Source organism: Pempheris klunzingeri, chromosome 3, assembly GCF_042242105.1.
Source record: "Pempheris klunzingeri isolate RE-2024b chromosome 3, fPemKlu1.hap1, whole genome shotgun sequence".
Lineage (NCBI taxonomy): Eukaryota > Metazoa > Chordata > Actinopteri > Acropomatiformes > Pempheridae > Pempheris > Pempheris klunzingeri.
Genome location: NC_092014.1, coordinates 7,110,047 through 7,136,420, shown reverse-complemented (window position 1 = coordinate 7,136,420; position 26,374 = coordinate 7,110,047). Strand labels below are relative to the sequence as shown.

Below are 26,374 nucleotides of genomic sequence, written 5' to 3'. Positions count from 1 at the left end.
AGTGTGTGAGTTAATATTAGTGAGGCCGTTATTTTTTTTATGTGTTGTCGGAGAAGTGAGCATTGAAAGGTTGAAGTTCTTTATTAGATTGTCTGGTGGTTTCAAGTTTTTAGGGAGTGTAATGTGTTCTTTTTGGAGTTTAGGGTGTTTGCAAAGTAGGTCTGCAGTGTCAGATTGTGAGAGGGGGTTGATGAGACTGACTGCACAAGTGTAGGGGTTAGATTCAACAGGAGTAGGTGGATGTGTGTGTGTGTGTGTGTGTGTGTGTGAGAGAGTGGCTGTAAATAAAGGCCAGTACAAGAACTAAACGCGTGTGTTTTCGGTGACTGTACAAGTGTGTGTTTGAGTCGTTGTGAACACTGAGGATGTCTAACTCCACCATCAACTTCTACGCCGGGACTCAGTCCTTCAGCTTCTCTGACATTATCGTTATAGCAACCTACTTTCTTCTCAACCTCGCTGTGGGCATCTGGGTGAGTGTCAGCCGTGCACACGCGTGTGTTTTTCTGTTTATGTTTGTGTGTGTGTGTAACAGTTTTCTCCGTCAGTCATCATGCAGGGTGAGCAGGAACACTCTGAGTGGGTACTTCCTGGCTGGACGGGACATGGCCTGGTGGCCGGTGAGTAGGTTGTTTTTGTGGATAAAGGCCAAAGCGAGGTTTTTAATTCTTGTGCAGCTGGATGAAGCTTTTTCTGACAAACTAAGCTTGGATGTGGTTGTTAATTAGTGATGCCGATACTTGGCAGCCCTGGGCTTGTTCACAGACAGACTGCGGGTGGGTTACATTTGGCAGACGATTTGGCAGACTTAATGTGTGGATTTCATTTTATGAGACTGGATACTTACGCTCTGCTGCAGTTCAAAGGGAAACAGTGTACTTTTTTCTCTATTACATTTATCTGACAGCTGGTTACTTTTCAGATAAATCTTTTACAACATGATGAACTGCTCTTTGTTGCATGTCATCCACCCCTTTCTTCTACTCTGTCTGATGCATGAAAATGCCAAAAAAAAAAAGATCTAAAAACAAAACAAAACATGATAAACTTATAAAATACAATGGTGAAGATTATATTAGCTACTCCCAATCCTTTTGGTTTATGAAAAAAAAAATCAGTGTCCGGTTGGAGTCCCTTGTGACGATTCAGTCTGCCTGTCTGTCTTGTTAACATTTCCACTAACAACAGATTTCTTAGATGGTTTCATTTAAATAACTGTTTGAGGCCCATAGAGGTAAAAGAGAAAAGTCCAGCAAATTATTACAAATTTGTGTATAAGAATTCTGTTTTTTGACCCTCTAAAGGGAGCCCGATCTCCAGTTTGGGAACCAATGCAGTAAAATACCTAAATCTAAGTTAAGCAGTTATAAAGGCAGGGTCTGCAACATTGGAGAAACTAGGAAGAGCACCTAGATTTTGAAAGAAAAGAGAAACTGGAGCAGGACTACTGCTGGAGGTCGAGTCCACTATAGGGATGAGAAGACCGGCCATTCATTCTGTACACAACTGCTGACTGACAGCCTGTCTCAGCCTCTCAGTCTGAAAACTGCCACAATCATATAAACACAAGAACTCAGCTGCCACAGATGTAACATAACCTTAGTACTGCTCAGAGGCTGTGCTAACGGGTTAGTTTGCTCTATGGATGTATGATTAGCTCACTAAATGACAGTTGGTCGCAGTAGATATTTGAGAGTCACAGCTCTATCTGGTTCTTCAGCTTCGCGTTGGGTGTCTGCAGCACACCTTTTGGCTGCACTTTCTGTGCCATTCTTGTGCAACTACCTCGCTTGCTTTATCAATTCAAATCTGCCTAGTCTTGTGGAAGACTCCAGTCATGCCTATCCCTATGTAATGCACAATATCTGATCATATAGTTAACAATTTTACTGCAGAACAAGTACTTTTAAGTTTTAACTTTTAAGTACCTTCTATTAGTAATATTTTAACTTAAGTGAGAATATATTTTACATAGTTGTATTAGTCCTTTTACTTGAAGTATCTGAATAGTTCTGCCATCACTGCTGTGCACAGATTGGAGCGTCTCTCTTTGCCAGTTCAGAAGGCTCAGGTCTGTTTATTGGTCTGGCTGGAACAGGAGCTGCTGGAGGCATCGCTGTCACTGGATTTGAATGGAATGTGAGTAGACACACACAGGCGAGCATCCGTCCATTCACCAAAACATAACGAGATGCTAATTAATCTATTAATACTGACTAAACACATTATTGTCTGGAATGAAGCAGAGCTAGCCTGCCATCTATGATATTTCTATTGTGTTGTGTAGTACTAAATGGGCTGACTAGACAGACAAACCATTTGTGTAAGACAATACAACACACACATGCAAAAACTAATTCCCCTTTTGTATCTGCAAAGAAAACAATTGAGAGTAGTATTCTAATGTTTATTTTACCTGAGTAATTTGGGCATGGCAGTCTACAATGTGTTTTTACTTCCTTTAGCAGCTGTTGCAATAAGCCTGCTGCAGGGGGCAGCAGCCGAGCAGCAACTGTACAAAGGCTTGCACATAATTTTGCAGAGCACCGAAAGACAAAAAAGTTTTACCTCAGTTTGACCAGAGTTAATTTACCTCCTGAGGCAACTGCTGTGGACAATTTGGTCAAATCTCTCTGTCCTCTTTCTGTCTCCTTCTTTATCACAGGCCACCTATGTGCTGCTGGCTCTGGCCTGGGTGTTTGTGCCTGTCTACATCTCCTCAGGGGTTAGTTTGCACACACACACACACACGGGTGCAAATCTGCTTGTTAAGGCTGGTTCAGCAGGTACATTTATGTGCCAAGACACATTCTCCTTGCCAGCACTCTCCGCCTTGAAAATTCCCCAACAGGGTGTTACAAAACACCACACACACACACACACACAACTTTATTCTAAGAACCATAAATGACTCCATTTACTTTTGTTGATAATTATATTTAAAAACAGGGGAAGTGTGAACAAGTCCACAGTTAGAAGCTGCTAATTGGCAGCTCATACTGAGCTCCTAAAACCACATGGAGCTTCTGAGGTTTGCCTCGTCTGTGTAGCTGCCTTGAGGTGAAGATGTTGAAATTGTATTGTGTGTGTTCAGATCGTGACAATGCCGGAGTACCTGGGCCGGCGCTTTGGAGGAGAGCGGATCAGAACCTACCTGGCCGTCCTGTCGCTGCTGTTGTCCGTCTTCACAAAAATATCAGTATGACAACATAACACCATTTTAGCAATATCATCTGCTATGAGATTGAATCTTTGTTAACAAAAGTGTTGTGTTACTGTCACCAGACTGACCTGTACTCCGGAGCCTTGTTTGTTCAGGTGTGTCTGGGGTGGAACCTCTACCTGTCCACTGTCCTCATGCTGGTGGTCACTGCTCTCTACACTATTGCAGGTGCTCAAACGTCCACACACATACAAATACACTTACATCCAGTAAAACTACAACTAATGTCATGCTGTTTAGATACACTGGAGTGTTTTCGGCTTATGTTGAAAGATACGCACTCACTTCCTTTCAGGTGGTCTTGCAGCTGTGATCTACACCGACACTCTGCAGACATTTATCATGATCATAGGAGCAATCATTCTAACAATCACTGGTTTGTACAATTATCTTAATTCATTAACAAATTCATTATAAACAAACATAACAACCATTGTTCAGTTGGAGGTGTGTACTCCCGGTCCACAGCCTTCAACAAGATCGGTGGCTACAGCAACCTGGAGCGTGTGTACAGCATGGCGGTGCCAAGTAAGATCATTCCCAACAGTACCTGCCACCTGCCACGTCAGGACGCCATGCACTTGTTCAGAGACTCCGTCACTGGAGACCTGCCCTGGCCCGGCATGACTCTAGGGCTCACCATACTGGCCACCTGGTACTGGTGCACTGACCAGGTACATTTATACACACACATACACATGCATGTACAAACAGAACTACTATAGACGTATCATATAATGTCGTTCCTCGAATGGCCACTAGAGGCTGGCCAAAAGCCCTCACTGAATTGAAGTGGGAAAAATTCCAAACTCCTTCTCAAAATAAATCAAATAATTCAATCAGTTTTTTGTTTTAATAGCAGAGTTACTTTAGTGGTTTTGGCAGTTTTAGACCCACCAACTTAATTCTGGGAAAAAATTAGGATGCAGATGCCAGCAATGCTATCAATATCACAGCCCTGCCCTACTGGATGTACTTGGTCAGTTTACACAGCATACTTGAATACTTAAACTGAGTAAGCACAAAACTTTCTCATTGCATAGAAGTTTTGTGTTCACAATAATATGGTGTTTCCAGAACGCAGTTGTGTTAATGATCTTGTCTGTGTCTTTGTTCCCTTTAGTAAATAAGTATGGTAAAATAATTTCCAAAACTAAATTAACCTTGTGTTGAGATTATTTTGACTACTATTTCTAAGGTCAAGAATGAATTTTCAATCTTATCATAACATTTATTTGGCTATGTTTATACTTCAGAGCCTGCCAAGACTCATTCTATTAATTTGGCTCCAAGCAATAGAAAAAAAGGTGAAGCTCCACCCTGGAGGATGATTTTGCACCAAACCCAAATCTCAGGTTTCAAAAATCCCTAGAGAACCCTGAAAGCTACAATTATGTCTTTCTGCAGTCTATGAGGAAAAAGCAGACATACCTAAAAATACCTCACAGTACACAATTACCAAACTGTTATTATTTCCAGATCCATTGCCTGCGTACAATCATTATCTAAATCATGATTTGCCCAAAGTGGCTGAAGAAACAATGCAGCTGGGTCAGCAACCACCTGTCTTTTTATTTACAACATTCACTCTTGGTCCCACACCAGTAATTAAAATTACATTTAAACTGTTTCTCTACATCTGCACAGGTAATCCAGTACGTCTGTTAAACACACAGTAGCCCTACCCTTGCACCAACACTAACCAGTCACAGTGAGCCTGACTCATACATGAATGGAGAAACCAAGTCGGCTGATCTTACATGTCATAGATAGACTGCGTCTGTGTACGTTAGACATGGATAAACATTACAAAACATTAAAGGAAAACAGTTGAGGTCATTTAGAAATATTTGGTCAAAAGATAAAATACTGAAAGTACCAGAGTTAGCAGAGAAATGCTGCTGACCGAATTTGGTACGAAGTCTGTCCAGGCTGGTTATCACCTACAACATACCCCTGGTAGGGATCTTAGCACAACTCCTTGATAAACAATTTGGAATGATCCATGCGAAAAAAGTGTGTGCTTTTGCACACGTTTGTCAACATACAAATGTCTAATATATCTTTATAAGAGTTTATTTCCTCCTGCTTCTAATCATTATCAGCCAAACACTACTGAAGCCACCAAAACAAAAGCCAAGAAACCAGGAAGCATGCGTTTGGAAGGTGATACGATTAATTTACAGCATTTACATTTACAACAACTCTTTAAACATATCGTCAAATCAAATGGCCAACTGTTGTCGACAAAGTCAAAAAAATCCCAACTAAATATTTCCTGTAAGTTGAGCCTCAGGGTTTGAAGGCAGGAAATGACACGCATGGCAGATAGAGAGAGAAGATTCCACACTGAAGAGTCACAGATTTCTTAGGAGGAAGTCGCTAATCATCCTTGTGTACTTGTACAACACTTTTACCTTGCGGCCTTGTTATTTTGAGACATTTTCTTCTGCGGTGCTCCACCTCTTGCCCTTAAGTGTCTTAAATTGCTGAGTTTTGAGAAAGATACTCCTAGTAACCCTGAAGGGTTGGCTGGTGGCTGTGGTGAGGCATGATCCGTCTTCCTGTAACCCGGGCTGTGGCGTCGTGGTGACCGGCCGGAGCGCGCCTCTACACGCAGCTGGGCCGAATCAGGCTGCAGCGTTTGACCCTGCCAGTAACGGTGTCCTCCAATCACAGGGCCAGCTGCTCGGGTGGGGCGGTGAAAACTTCCTGGTTTGGCAATGACTACTTTAGCCCCTCTCGGGCGCGCATCACGACCTGGAGATCGTGAGGTCTGGAACAACTAGAAACAGATGGGAAACAGAGACAGATGAGGGACATCATAGAGTCGAGAAGAGTTACACAAGTTGACTATTTACGTGTCTACAGCGGATTGTAAATCCTCCTTTGACATATGGAGTTCCTCAGGCATCAATCCTCAGTCCTCTACTATTCACTACCTATAAACTTAAATATTTCAAAAACATGATGTCAGTTATCAGAAGTAAATTAAATAAGTAAGTTATGATCACGATCCATCTCTTTAGTTCACTCATACGTGCTCACACTTAGGTTCCTTCTCTTCAAACATTCAGCTACACTGCAGAAATCTCATGAACAATGAAAGCTAGTTATCCTTAACTTAACAGTCCTCCAAAACAGCACATCTCCAACTCTATGTGGATTGTTGAAAAATGGGGAAAATATCTCATCAGCTGTATTGACTGCTATACATTTCCTGTTTGTGTAGATTCAAAACATGAAGTTAGTACTACTATATTTGATATTTGTATTTCTGTGTGTGTAGGTAATTGTTCAACGTTCCCTGTCTGCTAAGAACATGAGTCATGTGAAAGGAGCATCGATCCTGGCGGCCTATCTGAAGATGCTGCCTTTCATCTTCATCATCCTCCCTGGCATGATCAGCCGAGCTCTCTATCCCGGTGCGTTCACACACATGTCATCCTTTAACTAGGAAAATTGATACGTTTACTGTTTGCAGGTAGTGGCTTGCTTAGACACCACAGGTGAAACACACCCATTTTAGTTGGATTTGTATAAATGTGTGTGTGAGTGTATGTCTGTGTTTTTCACTGAACTGTGCAACCAACGTTATTCCTGGGAACATCTGCACTTGTTTTCGTCGGTGATTTGTCATGAAACATTAAAGAAGGATTTAAAAGATTAAAAAAATCTACTTGTCAGCGTTACATAGTGCTGCATCTAACAATTACTTCCATTAACAATTAATCTGTTGATTATTCTTTAAATTCACTGATTAATCATTTAATCTGTGAAATGTGTGAAAATGACTGAACAATCCCCTTTACAAATTCTCAAAGCCCACAGTGATGCCTTTTTAGTCAGACAAAATAAAGACGATAAAGACAGCACTGGTATTTTTCACTATTTTAACACATTTTATGAATTAAATGATTAATCAGTTATTTGAAAAAATAATCCAACAGATTAATACTGAGAAGATGAAACCTGCAATCTTTGATTGTAAATGACTTTTAATTGATTATTATAATAGTTTATAATAGGTTTTGGACCAAGAGTCTAAAATCCTAAGATTCACATATATAACATATATAAAAAGCTACAAACTGGAACTGTAATTCATGGCATTTTTGCTTGATAACTGACAGTATTGAGGTTTTGGCCATAAATTGTCTGACTAAACAATTGATCGACTGATTGCTTCAACACCAAAAGATTAGAAATATTGACATGTTTTCTACTGGGTGCTCACCTGTCCTATGTGCCTGTGTGGTGAGGCGTGTGCTTGTCTGCGGAGCAGCTGTGATTGGCGGATGAGGGACGCGCTGTCCTCTGGCTGGTTGGGTCCCCGCAGATCCAGCATGCTCTGGGAGAGGCGGGCCATCATGTTGACTCCGTCTCCTTGGCGATTCCCACGACCTGATCCTGACGTCACTCCGTTAGTCAGCAGGTCTCTTGGCTCTGGCTGGGAACAGTCATAAAACTCCTCCTCTGATACTGTGGAAGTGCTTGACGGATTATCATTGGCTGCTTGGTCACATATGACCTTGGTGCTGTCTAGGCTGCCGTCACCGTTGCTGCCAGAGTCCCTGCCGTCGTCCTTTGATGTTAAGCGACCACGGCCTGGCGTCAGCTCCTCCTGAGCTCTCCTAGAGCCATCCTCACTTTCCAGTTGGTCCATTTTGATCAGGGTGACATGTGTTTGGCTTGTCTGCTCTGAGGGGGTGGGGTCTATGACTAACTGCAGTGTGCGGCGTTTAGGAACAGGAGGTGCTACAGTTTGTGGAGTCTCTTGAGTATGTTTAGCATTGTCTGTTGGCTGTGAATCAGCAGTAACATTGGATGGCAATGCAGGAGTGTGTGCATTCAGTTTCTCTGTGTCTTGGATTAAAGGTGTGCTTGGCTGCTGAGGGGGGCCTTTGGAATCAGGTGCATCAGTTTGGTCTTTATTCAGTGCTGTGTGTGATTGCTGTTTGTTGGGTGGACTCACAGGAGTAGTGGCGTCTGTACTCTCAGGAGGATTTTCTGCTGTTATTGCAGCATTTGCATCCGCATCTGAGGCAGGTTTCTTTGTCTGTGCTGGTAACATCAGTGGTGAGCTGAAGCGTATAGCCTGGCTGACCTCAAACCTCTCCGACCTCTGTAAGTGAACCTGATTGGCTCGCTTCTCATCCCTGATGTTAATGAAGCCAATCACATCACTTGGAGGGTCCGGCTCTGGCCAGGTGGGCAGGTATGGGATCAGGTACGCTTTCTCCAGATGAGCTAATCCCGGATGTAAGGGTGGCTCTTCGACAACATTCTTAAGACGTTTCATTATTTTTAACCCAGTGGGATTCTGGGAGTTTGAGTTCTTGTTGCTGGAATTTTGGTCAGAAGAAGTGGTACTTGTGGCAACAAGGGCATATTTGGGATTGATGAGCTTCCTAGCAACAGCTGCTGACACCTGAACAGGAGTCGCCTGAGGGAGCGGGTCAGGGATGGGTTCATCTTCCATGGGAACCTTGTTGAGAGACACACCTCTGGACACCAGGTAAAGGTCTCGAAACTGCAGGTCGAAGGTCTCCACTGCTTGTCCTGTGATCACTGTGATGAGGTTACGGTCCAAACGAGATGAAGACCAGGTGAAGCTGGAATAACACAGACATGGTAACATAAATTTACAACATAATCTTACAACAAGAGATCAATCTGTCCCAGTTAATGCTTGTCCCATCTAAACTTTTCTCTTCTGTGCCACAAACTAACTAAGAAAACACAATTTATAGTTAAATCATTCACCAGACATTTGTAATGCTCTTTGATCACAGGATTTTTTAATGCTTCTTTTCAACTTCCTGATGAAACGAGGGATGCAGTCTATATACAAATATATTGGTAAATAGGCAACCACAGTGACAATAATGGTGAACTTAACTGTGCTTGGGTGAATGTTTAGAAAGTGGAAGATCTGCCTAATTTTCAGAAATTGTATTTGGGTATCCTTTAAAAATGCATGCAAATTTGTGAGTATCATTATAACAAAGATACCTGCAAATTTGTATAAATACTAAAATAAACTATAGTCTCTCCTCCGTGCTTAAATGCTGATAAGTCTGCATACTGCTTCAGGCACTGGCTAACGATGCTCGCAGCCCCAGTGTAGTTTGATGCCAGCACTACCACAAACAACATCACCACTGATTTGGAGTCGTGCCTGAAAATGTTTCTTTCTGCTGCCAACTGTGTCTGTCTGCTAATTGGTGCTGAGCCGGTAGTGTGATGTGGGTTTTAAGATATTTTTCACTAAAAACTGCTGCAGTTGGAAATTGAGTGAGACTGAAGCAAAATAAAGTGCACCAGAGGACCAAAACAATGAGCCGAAAGATACCAAACGGGAACGGAACTGCGGAGTCTGGTGATAATTTTTGTCGGGTTTGTCACTCAGTGCGACCCCCTTCACATGTCACATAGTTAATTAATGCACGTCAATATAAAAATATCGATTAGAGCAGCTTTAAATATACAAATATAGCATTCGGAGGAAATGCGGCGTGTTCAGCACACTGCTCACCTGTATGAGCCAGAGATGGCTCTGTCTCCATCTACCAGGAGGAACTTCTGGCTCAGTGATCCACGCACCTTCTGTGCCGACCGTGTGAAGAACTCCACACCACCACAGCAGCGAACACGCAGATTCTACACACACACACACACACACACACACAGATACATACAGAGTTAGTGCTATATAAAGAGAGGCTCTGCATGGTTTAGTGCTGATGAAAAGAAGGGTTTTAGAGAATAAAAGGGAACTAAAGGCGACAAGAGCGGAAAGACAGAAAAGAATGGGTTTTCTTGTTGCTCAAGAACAGTGTATTATATTGGAATACCACCATAACCCTGTGTTGGCTGATTCTACAGGTTACAGCATGGATTACATCTACAGAATGTATACACATGCGTGTATGACACACCCTGTGTTGTTTGTCTTTGGCCCTGTGATAAGGGTGTGGTTCCAGGCTGAGCGTTACCTCGTCAGTAAATGTTCTGTGCGAAATCTCACAGGAGACACTATACATAGGAGTTGTAAACGCTCATAATGACAGTGGAGATACCAGATAACAAAGAAACTGAAAGAGAGGGGAGGACTGGCGGCTAAAGCTGTGAGGAAGGAGGAAGGAGAAATGAAAGAGAGGCATGTAACAGAAAGCAAAGTGAGAGTGTGCCTGGTTTATCTAATTGCCCGCATCACGGATGTGCTTAGTGCTCTTTTGGCCTCCAGTCCGAAATATTTAGAGAAGCCCTCAAGAAACTTTAAGTATTTCTGTTACTGCCTGGACCAGTTTGACCCAGAGAGGCAAAGAATAACAAAGAAATTCAGCCTAGGGTGAAAAACTAGCTGGTGCACGCAGCTAACGAGTGCTTACAGGCAAAAACATGTCATACCTACTTCAACTGTGTGCCCTACTTTCACAGATAAATCGAATAGTATTATATTTATTGTTATTAAGGAAACATGTGTCTTTGATGGAAACATTTAATTTGACGTGTTGGAACTGGAGCATTGAAACAAACGGTTTCCAGTTATCATATCCTTATCAAGAGTATCCATCTATGCAACGAGCTCATTCCCCAGCTTATCAAAACATCATCTGGGCGTGTGTGTGTGTGTGTGTCTGTGTGTAGACATACCTTTAGGTGTCCACGGTGCATATCAGCTCTGCCACACATGGAAAGAAAGCAGGGGACTGCGGCCATGTCAATGATTATGTACACAGGAACTTTGCGTTTATAGGCTGCATCCAGGAGGTCTCGAAAGATATCCACATCTGTAAATACATCCATCACCACAGCTATCACCTACACACACACACACACACACACACACACACACACAGAGGAAATGGTGTTAGTGTTTCCTGGTCTGTGAGGGTGGGTTTGATTTAAGTGCTCTTATCAACAATATTGCACCCATTAAATCCTATAAAAGGAAGCTGGGCACTTATGAGCGCTGCATTTAAAAGGCAAATTAAACCCCCAAAGAAAAATGAATATGTCTCATTGTACTGACCATAGATGTCCCATAAAGAGACTGCTAGAAACAAAGAGGGCTTTGCAGGGTGGTGATAGAGTGTGAAGTGGCCGGACAGTGTGTGTTCTGTGGATTTCACAGCAATACTGGTGACAGCATGGTGCTCTTCACACAGCGCTGTCTATTCACTCTCCATCTGACCCAGTTTCAGTCTTAAAACTGCACAACTGCAATCCCAAAGACCGACAACTTCAGCCGGCAAGAAAAGAGCTTCGGGAAAAGCTTTTGAAGTTACAATATTCTACCACAGATTTCAAATCAACTTTATTTTCATTATACTTGTGTACGATGAAACATGGCCTCATCAATGCTAGATAAAGTTAGAAAAAGTGGAAGGTAAAATAAGATAAGTTGTGATAAATAATAGTGCAGAATTTTTAAAAGGCAGAATAATTTCAAAGTACGACACGAACAAATCCTACGTAGAGAGAAATGTGTGGTTGAGTTCAGCTGAGTGTTTTGGCTCTGTAGTGAAAAAGGTACGTCACTCTAAAAGTCAGTCTTATTAAATTATGTCTTTGTTGCTTCAGGAGTAGTTAGACTACTATGTCCCAACATTCATGTGTTGTGTATAGGGTGCTGGCATGTAATATAGTCACTGATGTCAGAGCATTTCTTTCCACTGGCGTGTCAAGATCAGACTTGTGTCATTAAAACTTTGTTGTGTGCATGTGTGAGACTGGCACGTGTGAGAGGAGAGGGGAAAGGGAAAAGGGTCCGTAAGACAAGTCAGAGGTTATTTTTGTCATCACTTTTCCATTATTTCCTCAGTTCAATCATTTTCATGTCAAACAGTGACATATGCACACTAGAATTTCTCAGAAGCCATGTGTTTTTGATCGAAGAATGACAGAACCACTTATCAAAATAGGTAAAGCAGTTATAGCAGAATCATTCCCTGTTGCTCAATGAATCAATCATGAATTAATTAATCAACATAATCATTTCAGCTCTAAACAGAATAGCCCTGCCATACCAGTTCTTTTCTTTACTGTGTCAGACAAACGCTGCTTTGTACTTTGAGGTGTTGTGTTAGTGAACAGGATCGCACGTGAGCAGCTAGAAAACTGTTTAAACCAGGATGCATTGTGGTGCTTTCAACAGCACTGCAATAATTACAACCTGATATCAGCTTTTGTTGAGATTCAGTGCTGTGGTACATTTTGAGCCTCTGTAGTGTTTTTATACTGGATTGTTTCACATTAAAATGTGTTGTGTCCAGAACATTTACGAGCCAAACATTAACGCCTTATAATTTAATGAAATCCTATGTAACATGAGTGGAATCTCTTTAAGCAAAGTTACACAAAGATAATATTGAACACAGGACTGTTGTACTGGATTACACTACAGTGACCAGTGGCTTCTGATCCCTTTTACTCTTTTATTTGTGATGGTTGTTATTTTCTGTGTCGGATCTGGTGGAGATGAACTTCATTAGTCACTGCATTACAACACCATCATCATAACCACCATCGTCTTCCTCACTGCCTACCTTCTGTGCAGATGCAATGCTCTTGCGCACCACCTCCTTGATGTGCGTGTGCCCCTCGGTGGGAGGTTGTGTATACACGCTCACGCGTGTGACCCCTCGGTATGAGATGGCCTCGGGCCAGCCGAGATCCAGCTCCGCCACCGAGGCCTCGGACCGGTCCGGCCAGTACTGGAGCGACACCTCGCCGTCTCCGCCCTCCTCCCCGGACCCCGGGGTGAGGCTCCCCGGCCCTGGCGTCTCTGGCTTCTGATGATGCTCGTGGCCGGGCCGGTAGGCCTCTGCTCGGTGCGCAATCCGCTCCTGCTCCGGTTCCGACAGGAACTCCCGGACGCCACTCTGGCAGATGTAGTCCCTGAAGGCATCGCGGCCCTTGGCGATGAGCGCCTCCACCGCCAGCCGCTGCTCCTCACTGTAGAAAAACTCTGGTTTGCTCTCGCTAACGCGCCAGTTGACGTGGTGATCGTCCAGACACTGGATCTGAGACAACGCCATGACCTCAACACACCCACCGGTCAGCAAACAGTTAAGTACCGAAACTACCCTGACCCAGTTTCCTCTGGTTGGACCGCGGGGTCAAACCTCGAAGGAGTCATTCCGTCCCATAATGTTTGACCCGTGAAGTTATCATGTGAGAGAAATAAGAGCAGTTCCTCAGCACAGACCCGGTTACTGACACACACTCACTCACTCAGGTGTGAACAAAGCACCTCCGCCCAGGAGGACACGCCTTTCACCTGACAGGCTCGGTGAGCCCGGCAGCGGCGGCTCCAGGCTCCAGGCTCCAGGCTCGGGGCTCGGCAGACTCAGAGCCCGGCGGCTCTGTGGGTGGATGAATGTATCTGAGTGTCTGCCGGTGAGTCAACACAAAGCGGAACCCGTACTTGAGAGCGAGAAAAAAAGTAATTAATCCTCCTTTAACTGTGTTGAAACAGCGTGTGAGTCAAACTGTTGCGCTGACGAGTCACTTTTCCTCCTTGTTGTTGGAGTCTGGTCCGACCGCTGTAAAAAACACAAAGATGGCAACTTCTGAGTTCCCCGAAACACAAAAAGTAAAATATCACCAAAGTGACACGTACGAGTCTAAACTCTCACTAAGTAAGAGGATACGGCGGGTTTTTTACCCCTTATTTTTCTTTATAAAGTTCCTCCAGACAGACGGTTCATCACGGTGCGGAGCTACCGGCGTGTGTCTGAGCTGGAATCCGGCAACGGAAGCTCTGTTACCGGGGGCAGAGAGGCGGAGTGTCCGGTCGTGAATGAGGAAAGACAGGGGTTAAACTCCACCCTCCTGCCTGGACACAGGGAGAAATCTTATACAGAATAATGACTAACCCAGTATGAGAAGTTTTACTGACTCTATGGGAGTTTCTTGAGCTTTTTAACTGCTGCAAAATGGGGCTTAACTTGCACAATTTTTAACTTTTTTAAAAATTATATTAAGAAGAATGTTAGTTGGGCTGATGTCCTATTCAGGTAATTTAGGGCAGATACTGAATTAATCATATGTGCATGCACATATTTGTTCATTGCATGAGGAAAAAAAGGTGTTAAGTTTATTATTCTGGTAAATTCTGCAGGAGTTTGTTTAAGTTTGAATAACAATCTAGTTTAGACTTTTTAGCTGCAAAATTAAGCCTAACATGAATGTTTTTTTAAAAAAAAGAAAGTAACACAACACCTTCTAAATGAGCATGCATCAAAGTATTTGTGCTCCAGCTCCTTTAACCTCTTCACAAACAGAAATAAGAACAAAGGAACATGAATTCGTGTATGGTGTTTTGTGTGTGAGTGACCTGTGACTGTGTCTTCAAATTTCAGACTCTGTAGGATGTGTGGATCCAGAAGAGTGTGTGCGAGTGTGTGGAGCTGAGGTGGGATGCTCCAACATCGCCTTTCCCAAATTGGTCATTGAACTGATGCCAAGCGGTGAGAATGCTGCACTCATGTTTATTTCTCAATGTGTCAAATGCTGTAATACCCTTTTATTTTTTTTAACCTGCATGCATCTGTGTGTGTGTGTGTGTGTGTGTGTGTGCGTGTGTGTTCAGGCTTGCGGGGACTCATGATAGCGGTGATGATGGCTGCTCTGATGTCATCACTGACCTCCATCTTCAACAGCAGCTCCACACTCTTCACCATGGACATCTGGAAGAAACATCGCTCACGGGCCTCAGAGAGAGAGCTGCTACTGGTCGGCAGGTATGAGTTGAGTTTAAAGCCCTAAAACCCTGGAGGCTGCCAGCTGGACCACACACTCTGATCATGCTGCTGAGGGTGAACTTTGAATACCAGGATCAGTAAAGAAAAAGTTAATGTGCAGAGAAAGTGAAAAAGTTATGCCGTACCTGTTTGTTCCAGGATTTTCACTGTGATCTTGGTGGTGGTGAGTGTGGTGTGGATCCCCATCCTACAATCAGCCAATAGTGGCCAACTGTATGTTTACATCCAGTCTGTGACGAGCTACCTCGCTCCGCCCGTCACTGCTGTCTTCACTCTAGCGGTTTTCTGGAAGAGGACCAACGAGCAGGTAACACAGTCTACCAAGGGTCCATACAATACAATTAGGGCTGCAACTAACAAGTGTTTAACTTTCTTTGTTTAAAAGTCTTGTCTATAAATTGTTCCTGCCTATAAAATGGTGAAAAGTGCCCATCAAAAGTTCCCACAGTCACATTATGTCTAATCAACAGTCAAATGTTCAATTTACACTGATATAAAAAAGTAGCAAATCCTTACATTTGTGGAGCTGAAGCCAGCAAATGTTTGGCATTTTTGCTCCTTAAATGACTTAAACAATACAGACAAAATTTTAGTTGGATCAGTGGAATAATCCATTAATCGACTAACTATCACAGTCAGAAACATTCAAGTTTTCCACTATTTAAATGTCACTCTAAAAACATTACATCAAAGGCACAAGTGTTCAACACACACTGTGGGTCTTGTTGCAAACACAACCAAACTCAATTCAAAGTTTACTCCATTCTGGACACCAAACTAGTCAACAGAACGTTCTGGAGTTGTGAGTTTTTCCTGAGCGCACTGTTTGTCCTCTCTCCTCCACTGTACTGGTGTACAGTTTTATTAGTCTCACATGGGATCCAGCAGCCAATATTTCTCACAGCTTGGTGTGGAGTCTTGGTATTTGAGCACATGAACGTCAGTGTGTGTTACTCATTATATGAAGTGTATTGTTTATTAATTCCTCTGTGTATACCAGTATGATTGTGTTGCCCTTTCCTTGTAATAACTGAAAGTGAATGTCTCTGGCTGATAACAGAGTGGAAGTGAAAGAAAGTGTGATTAGAAGATAAAGATTACAGCGGGAGGTAAAAGAGATAACACTGCAGTAGCAAGTATGTGTGTGTGTGTGTGTGCCAGCCCAGAGCTAATTCAACGCGTGTTGAAAAAAAGTTGGACCAGTCCAGCGGATAGCCGTGACTGAATCCATGTTTTGATAGAGGAAGTCCAGGGTGTGTCTGTTCTCTGCTGCTGTTTTACTGCCATAATAAAGAGGATTTAAAGCAATAAGATCCCCCCCCCCCATTTCAGTAATGCAAATATTACCTATTTCCAACTCTGAATTAACCCACAGAGTCTATTTTAGTGACTTTTATTTCATTGTGTTTACAGCGGACTTGCCTTGAGTTAAAACGTGGGTTGGCAACATCCCAGCAAACATAGATCTGGTGATTTGCAGGTTGAAACACATTTCTGTTTCATAAAATTGTTTTTAGCCATGCTGGCGGCAACGAGGAAGGCAATGTCAGTCAGTCAGTTAGTCCATCCACCACTTAAACATCTCAGCTGCTGGGTGGATTGCCTTGAAATTTGGTGCAGACTTTCATGGTACTGACTTACTGACTTTGATGATCCTCTGTCTTTTCCTTTAGCTCTATCAGCAGGTGGACACTTTTAGTTTTTAGTGAAAAGTCTCAACAACTATTGTAGGTATTTGGTCAAATGTTAGTATGCTAATACACAAAAATAAGTTGATCAGCATGTTAGCATGATGACATTAACATTTACCTCAAAGGCAGTCTCTGCAGCCTTGTTCCAGAGGCATAACTTTCTTTAAAAGTAACATGAAATTATAGCAGTCCATTGTGGTTGAAACAAAGCTTATAGGTAACCCACATGTCTGTAATATATTTTCTGAACACATTTCTACCAAATTTAGCACAGTTTTAATCTATATGCTTGGACGTCTTTAGACCTGCAAAAGACCAAACTCGTACTTACCTTGGAGGTTATAAACTGTCATCTGTCATCCATTATCATTTCACTGTACAGCTTAAAAAGTTATTGAGAAGGGTCAATAGCACTGTTACACAAAAGGTGTGAGCTTTTTATTTGTTCATATAAACACAGCGAAGAAAGTTAATGGTATTGACTCATGGGGTCAAAGGGCACTTGTTACCGCACAGGCTGTGACACACGCTGACTACAATAGGCTGACACTGTAGAGAGCAGACAATAAATACCTGTTTACACTGGGACATGACTAGTCTTTGAATCAGAGCTGCAAATGTATCTCATAAAAACACTTGTTATTATATAAAGCACATGTGATGTCTTTGATGTATTCATCTCTTTCTCCCTTTGTATTAATCCTAGAAAATTACATATTAGAATTTCACTACAAAGACACACATTTTGATGTTTTAAGATTAATAACTGATACCAGTTTCACATCAGAATGACAGAAAAATAGATCAAAGAGAGTTCAAGCTATCAAAGTTATTATTTGCAAAAAGTGTAAGGAATGGGAACTGAGATGACAAGAAGTAAAGAAGAGGTTCAGACTGCTTTGTGTGCTGTGACAAGGTGATTATCTTAACGTGCGTGAAGTCGAACTGCACAGGTCACATTCTTTGCTGAAGGCTGCACAGCCGAGGAGACAGAGAGTTATTGGTGTCACTGCACATGTGTGTACTTTAGTGAGAAGTGACACGACGCTGACAGATTGCCATGGTGGGAAAGTGAGAGTTTTACAGGTCAAGCACGCCCAAATGCAACCCTAGGGCTGCTCCAGCAATTACACTGATCCTTTTTGCAGCTGGAAGTTCAGCACATAAGGCATGCAAGGTATAATATGTATGTGTTTAAATGTGTTTTTGTGTGTGTTCAGGGTGCGTTCTGGGGCCTGATGGTGGGTTTGGTGGTGGGTGTGTGTAGGATGGTGCTGGAGTTTGCCTTTCCGCCTCCCAGATGTGGTGTGGTGGACTCGGCACCTGCTGTGCTGCGTAGTGTCCACTACCTCCATTTCGCCATTCTGCTCTGTGGGCTCACCGCTATCGTGGTTACTATAGTATCACTGCTCACACCACCGCCCAGCCACGAACAGGTGTGTACACATTGATACAGTAAATGATATGACAGGCGAGTATACACCTGTAATGTTACCAACTAAAAATAAAAGAAGACAGTAAACTGAGGTAAAGGAACATTAGATCTGAAGGTCTGCCTCCATGTTAAAATACAGTCAAAGAAGCCATGCCTATCTAAATCCACAGAATCAACAATCCACGACAAAGCAAACCAAGCATAGAAGAACTATTGTTGCCCACAGTGGAAAGACACATTACTGAATGTTCATAATTCCACTGACCCCTCTGTCACATGTGAGATTACTCTGGCCTGTGTATGAACTCAAGAGGTGAACAGCAGCCTTTGTGAAATAGTTTTGTCATATACTGTGCTGTTCATCACATTCTTCCATAACCTCCCCTATAATCATAATTTTATCAACACTTTGTACCATTAAAATGCAGAAAAGCTACAGTATTATCAAGGTGATTTAGATGAATAAAATATAATCCATGCATGTTATCTATTTTCTCTAAGACAATGAATTGTTGCCCAGAATACACCCTAAGATTAAAATTGAATCACACGAGGAGATAAAGCTGCATATTATTACAAAGTTTACGCTTCAGATTCAGGCCTGTCTGTTTGCAAAAAAAACCTATGAAGCTTAACTTATGAAATCACTGCCATCCACCCTGGAAATGAATAAAAACAGTAAATCATTAATGGAATAGTTCAACCTTTCTCATTTTCTTTCTTGCTAACAGTTACAGAGGAAGAAATGAAGACCACTCCTGTGTCTGTCTGTTAAATATGAAGCTACAGGTTGGCTTAGCTCAGCACAAAGCTTGAGAACAGGGAAATAGCCGGCCTGGCTCTGTCAAAATGTAACAAAATCAACCAAACAGGACCTCTAAAGCTCACTAATTAACACGTTATATCTTGTTTTTACATTATATCTAGGTGTAGAGGTGGTGGTAGGCAAGCTTTGTTACTTTTGGACAGAGCCAGCTTTTGTGCTAAGCTAAGCTGATGGGCTGATGGATCCAGCTTCATATTTATCATACACACACTAAAATGTGTTTAAATGTGTTTAAAATGAGTATTTCCTTAAATGTTGAACTCGTCCATTAAGTCAGAATGTTGTCAATACATGTAACTATCATAGGTTGAAGTTCTGCCAGAAAATTAAATGAAGTTAATGAATTACATTTTGTTGCATTTTCCTCCCTCCCAGCTGTGTAACCTGACGTGGTGGACTCTGACTGAGGAGCCACAAGGAGAAATTCCTCTGCAGAAAGTGTCCTCCGTCAGCCACCGTAGCTCCCAGGGTAAAAATCAGAATATTTGACTTGGAATAAAACCAGCCATCATGTGATAAACAGTCATCTACACATGCATGTTGCTGAAGTTACTGTTTTAGTAATGTCCTGTGTCTGCTCTGTGTGTGTGTGTGTGTGTGTGTGTGTGTGTGTGATGTTGCAGGCTCTGAGCCAACACGGCGGGTGACATGTGGTCAGGGCGCAGGGTTGTGTGTCACAGCAGCGCGGCGATCAGAGGAGACTCCACCACCCAGAGTTCTCAGTGTTAGGGAGAGTGTGTTCTGGTCCAGGTTCTGCTGTGCCAATGCGCTCCTGCTGGTCAGCATTAACATTTTTCTCTATGCATACTTTGCCTGAGTAGAGGATTAGATTTAACATCCTGCCAGTCTCTCCAACACGAACCAGACACTCTGCCTGCCAAACAGTCACTGATTTCTCCACGGCCAAGAAGGTGGGGAAACTACTTTATACTGATTTTACACGAATACTTCAAAATCAAGGAAATATAACTCATGTGAATCCTGTCGCTTCAGGTAGTTAACTAACACATACCTCCGCTTACAAAAAATTATTTTCATCTGAATGTGGATCCACGTTTTTATCAAATTACACATTTAAAATTAAGAAAATACTCACAATGTTTTGAAATCCAGAGCAGCTGAGGCTGTGATCAGTGTTGTCTTTTAAAGTCACTTTATTAGACATACAGTATTTCAACAGATGTGCTTTCCTGTTAGGATGTTGATCTTTTTACTGTGGCCCCACAATAGGCTGTTGGTTTGTCCATAAAACCCCTATTTGCTGTGACCCAGTTTTAAAGTTTAAGTATTGTACAAATTACAGTGAAGCTTGAGGCTTGTTACAAGCTAACATGAATGTGCACTTAGTGCTAGATAAAATATGATCTAAATCTGAATCAGAGGGCATCGCATCTTCAATTTAAAGCATACAGGATATATAGTGAGTTTATGTAGTGAGGATACGTCCGTGTAGTTTAGGTTGTATGTAACTTGCATTATTCCATTTCCTTTTTAGTCTATATGTCTCATAGTAATTGTGTAGTTACGTTTATGGCCTTATGTCAAGGGAGGGAACCTTCAGTTATTGTTCTGTTGCTCTTTCATGCTGTTTAGCTTGTTTATGAATATAAATCAGAGTATTAGAGATTTTCAGTCGTCACATTTAAATGTGGCACGTTTGTGCTTTGTATGTACAGTTGGAGCTCCAATTGCATCCAAATTATATAGAAACAATAAGACTTTATTTTTATTATTACAAATATAGCAGACAAATTAAATTTATTGTATTTATAGTGAAAAATGCCTCTGACCCCCTGCTGCTTAACAACAGACTCCACAAAAAGCATCAACCCCAAAGTTAAGACACATGTCTATGTTACTGTGCATTTGATAATTTTTTTTTAATTGGTGAAATTCATAGTATTGAGAAATACAGGTTGTTGGATATAAGGAACCTCATGTCATTCAAATGGCAAAATATCTTGACAATGTGTTCATCAAATGTTTTTTTTTGTCTCAAATAAATTTAAAGATATGTGCATCAAAATGTTTGTCCACATATGAACACAGGTTAGAGTATTTATAAGCCAATAATATCACTTTTTATTTGGTCTCTGTACAATTTATTTAACATTCACAAAAGAAGAGGTCAGGGTCAAAGACAAGGTGGTAAAACAAAACGAACATAAAGTTAAATTTCACTTTGAATATTTTCAATACAAGACGTTGAAGGGTAGACAAAGACGGAAGCTCAGAAGATCAGAAGACGGGTTGTAATGGTTCACTTTAGGGCTGCAATAATTATTTTCATTATCGATTCCTCCGTCATTTCAATTTTAAGAAAAAGACAAAGACAAAAACCCACAGAACTCAAAGTGACGTCTTTGAATTATCTGCTCTGTCTGATTAACAGTCCAAAATCCAAAGGTTTTCAGTTAATAATGATATAAGGAAGAGAAAAACAACAAATCCTCAAATTTGAGCGGTGGAAACAAGCAAATACTTTTGTTTAAAAGCCCTTGAAAAGTTGGTTTCAGATCTGGAAAGAGTACTACACCAACTTAGCATTGCACTTCTATGTCATTGTTGGCCTCCCAATGGACAGTTTTAAAAAAAAAAAAAGGTTAAAAATCAGTGCAGAAGCATGAAAACCGTTGATTCTTTATTCCGCACATTCTTCTTCCTTGTCAAAACCAGATGCCTACATTACCCACAAAGCCTTTTCCGGAGAGCTGCCTCCCCCAGCTTTAATAATGAACATTGCAGTCAATAAATTTTGTGTCGACTAACAGACTAATCATTGGATTCATCATTGGTTCTTTGAATAAGTACAGTGAGTCACTACAGCCTGACAGATCAGAGTCAGTGATACAGCCACGCTACTGAAGGTGGTCAGTCTGATATGGTGTCAGTGGTACAGCGGCTGGACGAATTCTGGCGGAAAGATTCCTACTCTGCCTCGACAGCGCCCTCTCCAGGTCAGTGAGCTCGAGCAGTCCAGCAGGTCAACGATGTCTCCACGCAGGAAGTGGAGGTGGGCGGTCTGCGGGGGAGTGTAGTCACGGAGGGCGTGAGCCAAACGAGGTTTCTACACAGAGACAGAGCAGAAGTCATGATGACACCAGACAAACAGGAGTACGAGCTGTTTATCAGGAATAATGACACCTCAGGATTTGTCATACCCCCACAGCTGGTTCAAGCAGACACTGGGAGGACTCTCTCTCTGGGTGAGAGGGGAGAGAGTAGAGGCGGGCTGAGTGGAGGGACTCCTGAGAGCTGCTTTTGTAAGGGTTGGGGTAAGGGTTGCGTCCAGGCGGGGACAGCAGGTGGGGGGACAAGGGAGGGTCTCTGAGGCAGACCACTTTCTCCACGGCGATGCTGTGAGTTCTGTAGAAATCCACCAACCGGTTGAGGGAGCAAAACGACTCGTCCCAGATGCAGTACTGACCGCCCCCCTCCAGCACTCGGAAATGCTCCACCCTCTCACCGTAGCTGCAAAATAATAAGAAGTGACAGAGGTGAAGGTGATAAAAGCAAGTATGCAGTCTCCTTTGTACTCCTATACCTGCTGCTCACCAGTGTCATAGCGAGAGTTGAGTTATTCTTCATTCCTCTGGCTGCGTCTTTGTGTGGGAATGCATGCAGACACTATGTGCACACCTCAGGGAAATGACACCACAGTCATCTGCACGTGTGTGTGTATTTCCAAAGTCATCACAGGAGAATTTCTCCCAGGCTATGGGGCTCAAACACACATGTGACTAAAAAAAACATCAATCTGCACTGAGCAGTTTTGAAAGTAGTTTTGAAGAAGTTTGTCTCATACTGTTACTGATGTTCACTCACTGTTTCCGGCTTCTCAAATGTGAGCATTTGCTGTTTTTCCTCTTTCTGTTTTATATGAGGGTAAACTGAATACCTTCAGGTTTTGGATTGCTGGTCAGAAAAGAAACAAGCAATCTGAAGCTGTGACGGTCATTTTTATTTTTTCACTACGGTCTGACATTTTATAGATTAGGGTTTATTCTACACAATGTGCTCCTGTCTGATGTGTAACTGGTCATTAAGCTTGTTCACCTCTTACACACCTGAAGATAATCATTTAATGTCTCTAAAAGGAGGAGGATGCCGGCCTCGATGGCCTCTGACAAAGGCCTGTGTGCTGAGATATGTGAGGCTAAGCAATGAGAGGTTTGGGAGATTTTGTACTGTTCTAGCTGATATGTTGGGGCAGCACGGTAGTTTCCTTTCACAAAGAAGAAGGTCCTGAGTTTGATCCCATCTCTTTTCTGTACAGAGTTCGCATCTTCTCCCTGTTTCTGCTTCACTTTCCTCCCACAGTCTAAAGAAATACAGTTGGGTTAATTAGAAACACTAAATTGCTCACAGGTGTGTGAATTTGAGTGTTTGCCTACTGCAGTGTCCCACTTCTATACTGCACAATATACATTATTATGTAATAAAATGTATAATATATTGTCTTTTGCAGTAAGAATACAAGAAATCTGGATTTTCTTTCTGAAACAATACTTACAGATGGATTAATTACACTGTGGCATACAGATGCCAGTTAAATTTAATAGACAAAAAGCTAAATGTTTTTCCAAGAGAACTTACAGTCATTTTTTGTTTTCTGTGGTGTTCCTGGAGCTCTTTCACCACTACAAACCTTTAATTTTTTCCAGCTGTGGGCAGCTCCTCCATTTCCTTTGCGCATAGTACTGTTGCAAGAAAACTTTATTTTGTGGTCAGATTTAACACACTACATACTCAAAACATGTTTCGAGGTAGTATGTAGTATGGAATTAATTTGTGGTTTAAAAAAGCAGGTATAGATAATGGATGGATAGTTCAGAGGAAGCTCACCTCTGTTGCATCTCACAAAATACATTGTAGTGTTTGCCATGAACTAAATGAACAGATCTAGATGAGCTGCAGACATGCTGAGGATTAAAATAATCTCATTTAATTTACAAGTTTAAAATGATAAAACAGCTCTTGTTGAGTGTTATTACCCTCTGTTGGCCATCCTGAGGATTACACCTTGTGTTAAGTGTCCGACTATGTGAGCGTGAACATAAATACAACACTTAACTCTCAACCCTCGCAGGCAGACAGATGTGCCATAAAAGATTGAATATGCGAACATTATGTACATGCATGTCTGTGGCATGTGTCAATTGCATAATGTACCTGTGTTTGATTAAAGACTGAGTGGTGTTATGTAATGCCCCGATTATTGAACACATTTAATTTTCCCTCAATGATTAAATGTGTCCCACGTCACTCTGGTGACCCAATTACACTTCCTCTCTCTCTCTCTCTCTCACACACACACACACACACACACACACTTACTGTCTGTGTGGCTGTTATATTTTTAGCGCACAGCCTTTTTGTACAGCATATTTTAATAGTCTGACTCTTCCCTCCACTGACCCTGACACACACTCAAAGACATGTGAATGCTGTAACTCGCTAATGTGCTCAGTGTGACGGAAAACAAACATCCAACTGCAGCACATAATACAACAAGGAGATGCTGCTGCCTGCCTGTTTCATGCAGCACTTCTGTTTGTAGAGTGTATTCTATCAGCAAAGTATTTGCTTTTGAGATCAGGAGCAGATGCTCACCTCTCTGGGCGTAAAGACACAGAGCAGTGCAGCAAATTCAACACATGCAAATATAACCGCTGCATCTCAGTAGCCAAACATTTTGGAACTTATTCACATCACAATGTGGAAACTGACAACTAACATCAATGTTAGTCAGTCAGTAAGACTTTCCCTCTTGTGTTTGTGTGTGTCTGTGTGGTGCGTTTACTGACCTAACAGAGACAGAAAACTCTCCAGGAGCTGATTCACTCTCCCTCACCAGGAACACTCCAGCATCCTGCCAGCGCAGACGCTTTTCAGCCTCGAGCCTCGACACTCGTCCTGCGAACCAGCTACACACACACACACACACACACACACACACACATCAGTAACTTTCCTCTTGAGTTAATAATGTATTCTGAGAATTACAGTAAATCCATGCTACTCTTTAAACTGGCATAAGCATGAGTACCATTTAAATAATCTACTCAAGTATGTATATCAGTGTTTCCCAAACTGAGGTTCAGAACTCTAAAAGGAGGTCTCCAAATAACTCTAAAAGGTCATGAGATTAGATTTTTCCAATAATGTATATATATATATATATATATATATATATATATATATGAATAGATCTATCTAACTATCTATTTATCTATCATAGATAGATAAATAATTGGAAAACCCTTCAAATGCACAATCTAAGCAGGGAAAAAAAATCTAAACTGTAAAATACATAGACATATTCTATTTTTTACGGGTAAGGAAGGAGGGAAATGTAGTTCTCTGGCACGTAGCCACGCTTCCCCTGGATCTCTGCTGTGCACCAGCAAGAATCATCCTCCATTTCTGTCACCTACAACACACATGCACAGTTATTCTTACTATGTTAACGCACCATCTTTTTGTTAACTTTGGCCAAAACCTCTAAACACAAACTTACCTTGATCATGTCTCCTTTCTGAAAACTGATCTCATCTGGCTCTGATGCCTTGAAAGAGAAAAGAGCCACCGCCTCCATGCTGAAGAGAAAGAGTCGGCCACGAAAATAGTTTCACTTCATGAATGAAGAGAGAGAATACAGCTGTGTGATGGAGCACAGGAGGGGTGATGGCACGATTACTGGATGAGATAATGTGTGTGAGTGTGTGGGTGTAGGCAGTCACTGACATCCTGCTCATTAGTTAATGAGGAGTTTTCTCTGCGCGTGTGTCCCTCTGTTCTTCCATGTGACTGAGTCAGGGAGAGAGTGAGCACGTGGAGCCGGCTACTGCCCTCTTCATCTCCATCGTTATGTCTACACTCTTTAAACTGTGAGGATTTAATGAAGCATTTCCACGAGGGAAATCAGTGGAAGGAAGGAGGGAATGAAAATAATCTAGAGTAGAGCGTAGCGGCCTGGAGTGTTTATGACTTCTTATAATAATAACAAGTCTTTGCAAATGTTAACCAATCTGGAAGCACCAGCTGATTCACTGGCTCTTTTTCATATTTGAAAAAAAAAAAGGTATAAAGCATTCACAGTGTCGGCTGACCATGAAAACAGTGGCAGTGGTGGAAAATAATAATAATATAAATATATTTGCACCAGTACTGCAATTAAGTAAAGTTTACAACACTTTGAAGTTCCATTATACCAGCGAAGATAAAAATGTTCTTCATCAGAGGCAAAGAGCAACTGAAAATCTAGTGCAGCTGAATAATTCAAAATACAATGCCAGAATAGATTTCAAGAAAGTACTAAACTGTTGTACCAAGGAAATTATAACAGTTTCACAAAGATTTAACCATTATTTATTTATAACAATTCATTTTTTAAAAAGTAGGAGGACAAGACTACAGCGATGT

The 26,374-nt window shown here is 41.9% G+C and overlaps 3 protein-coding genes across 4 annotated transcripts; 1 reads left to right on the top strand and 2 right to left on the bottom strand.

Annotated features, from left to right (window-relative positions):
• Positions 1-365: 365 nt before the first annotated feature.
• Positions 366-19,961, top strand: slc5a10 (solute carrier family 5 member 10). Its single transcript, XM_070856227.1, has 15 exons — positions 366-473; positions 549-620; positions 2,035-2,139; positions 2,666-2,725; positions 3,095-3,199; positions 3,286-3,391; positions 3,519-3,599; positions 3,692-3,897; positions 6,513-6,648; positions 14,596-14,703; positions 14,826-14,976; positions 15,136-15,304; positions 17,909-18,124; positions 19,325-19,418; positions 19,573-19,961. Exons 1-15 carry the CDS (start codon positions 366-368, stop codon positions 19,764-19,766), a joined length of 1,911 nt encoding a protein of 636 aa, XP_070712328.1. The 3' UTR covers positions 19,767-19,961.
• On the bottom strand, positions 4,776-13,427 carry fam83gb (family with sequence similarity 83 member Gb). The gene is made up of 5 exons (XM_070856226.1): positions 12,778-13,427; positions 10,883-11,050; positions 9,762-9,886; positions 7,461-8,838; positions 4,776-6,008 (listed from the first exon to the last, which is right to left on the bottom strand). Exons 1-5 carry the CDS (start codon positions 13,267-13,269, stop codon positions 5,637-5,639), a joined length of 2,535 nt encoding a protein of 844 aa, XP_070712327.1. The 5' UTR covers positions 13,270-13,427; the 3' UTR covers positions 4,776-5,636.
• A 1,875-nt stretch (positions 19,962-21,836) lies between the features above and the next one.
• LOC139199265 (GRB2-related adapter protein-like) lies at positions 21,837-25,547 on the bottom strand. 2 transcript variants are annotated; one of them, XM_070828311.1, is made up of 5 exons: positions 25,470-25,547; positions 25,285-25,382; positions 24,757-24,876; positions 22,111-22,420; positions 21,837-22,016 (listed from the first exon to the last, which is right to left on the bottom strand). In XM_070828311.1, the coding sequence occupies exons 1-5, from the start codon at positions 25,545-25,547 to the stop codon at positions 21,837-21,839; spliced, it is 786 nt and encodes a 261-aa protein (XP_070684412.1). The 2 variants fall into 2 exon arrangements, with proteins under 2 accessions (XP_070684412.1, XP_070684413.1); XM_070828312.1 differs by having other exon boundaries at positions 21,837-22,018; positions 22,257-22,420.
• Between the last annotated feature and the right edge of the window lie 827 nt (positions 25,548-26,374).

Excerpts from the sequence above, each read along its gene's own strand:
- slc5a10 (XM_070856227.1), top strand. The coding sequence starts at position 366 with ATGTCTAACTCCACCATCAACTTCTACGCCGGGACTCAGTCCTTCAGC. Across the intron at positions 474-548 it reads ACCTCGCTGTGGGCATCTGG|TCATCATGCAGGGTGAGCAG; the intron begins GTGAGTGTCAGC and ends TTTCTCCGTCAG. Across the intron at positions 3,898-6,512 it reads GGTACTGGTGCACTGACCAG|GTAATTGTTCAACGTTCCCT; the intron begins GTACATTTATAC and ends CTGTGTGTGTAG.
- fam83gb (XM_070856226.1), bottom strand. The coding sequence starts at position 13,269 with ATGGCGTTGTCTCAGATCCAGTGTCTGGACGATCACCACGTCAACTGG. Across the intron at positions 9,887-10,882 it reads TGCACCGTGGACACCTAAAG|AATCTGCGTGTTCGCTGCTG; the intron begins GTATGTCTACAC and ends GTGTGTGTGTAG. Across the intron at positions 8,839-9,761 it reads GCCATCTCTGGCTCATACAG|CTTCACCTGGTCTTCATCTC; the intron begins GTGAGCAGTGTG and ends GTGTTATTCCAG.
- LOC139199265 (XM_070828311.1), bottom strand. The coding sequence starts at position 25,547 with ATGGAGGCGGTGGCTCTTTTCTCTTTCAAGGCATCAGAGCCAGATGAG. Across the intron at positions 24,877-25,284 it reads ATTTCCCTCCTTCCTTACCC|CTGGTTCGCAGGACGAGTGT; the intron begins GTAAAAAATAGA and ends GTGTGTGTGTAG. Across the intron at positions 22,421-24,756 it reads GAGTTTTCTGTCTCTGTTAG|CTACGGTGAGAGGGTGGAGC; the intron begins GTCAGTAAACGC and ends ATTATTTTGCAG.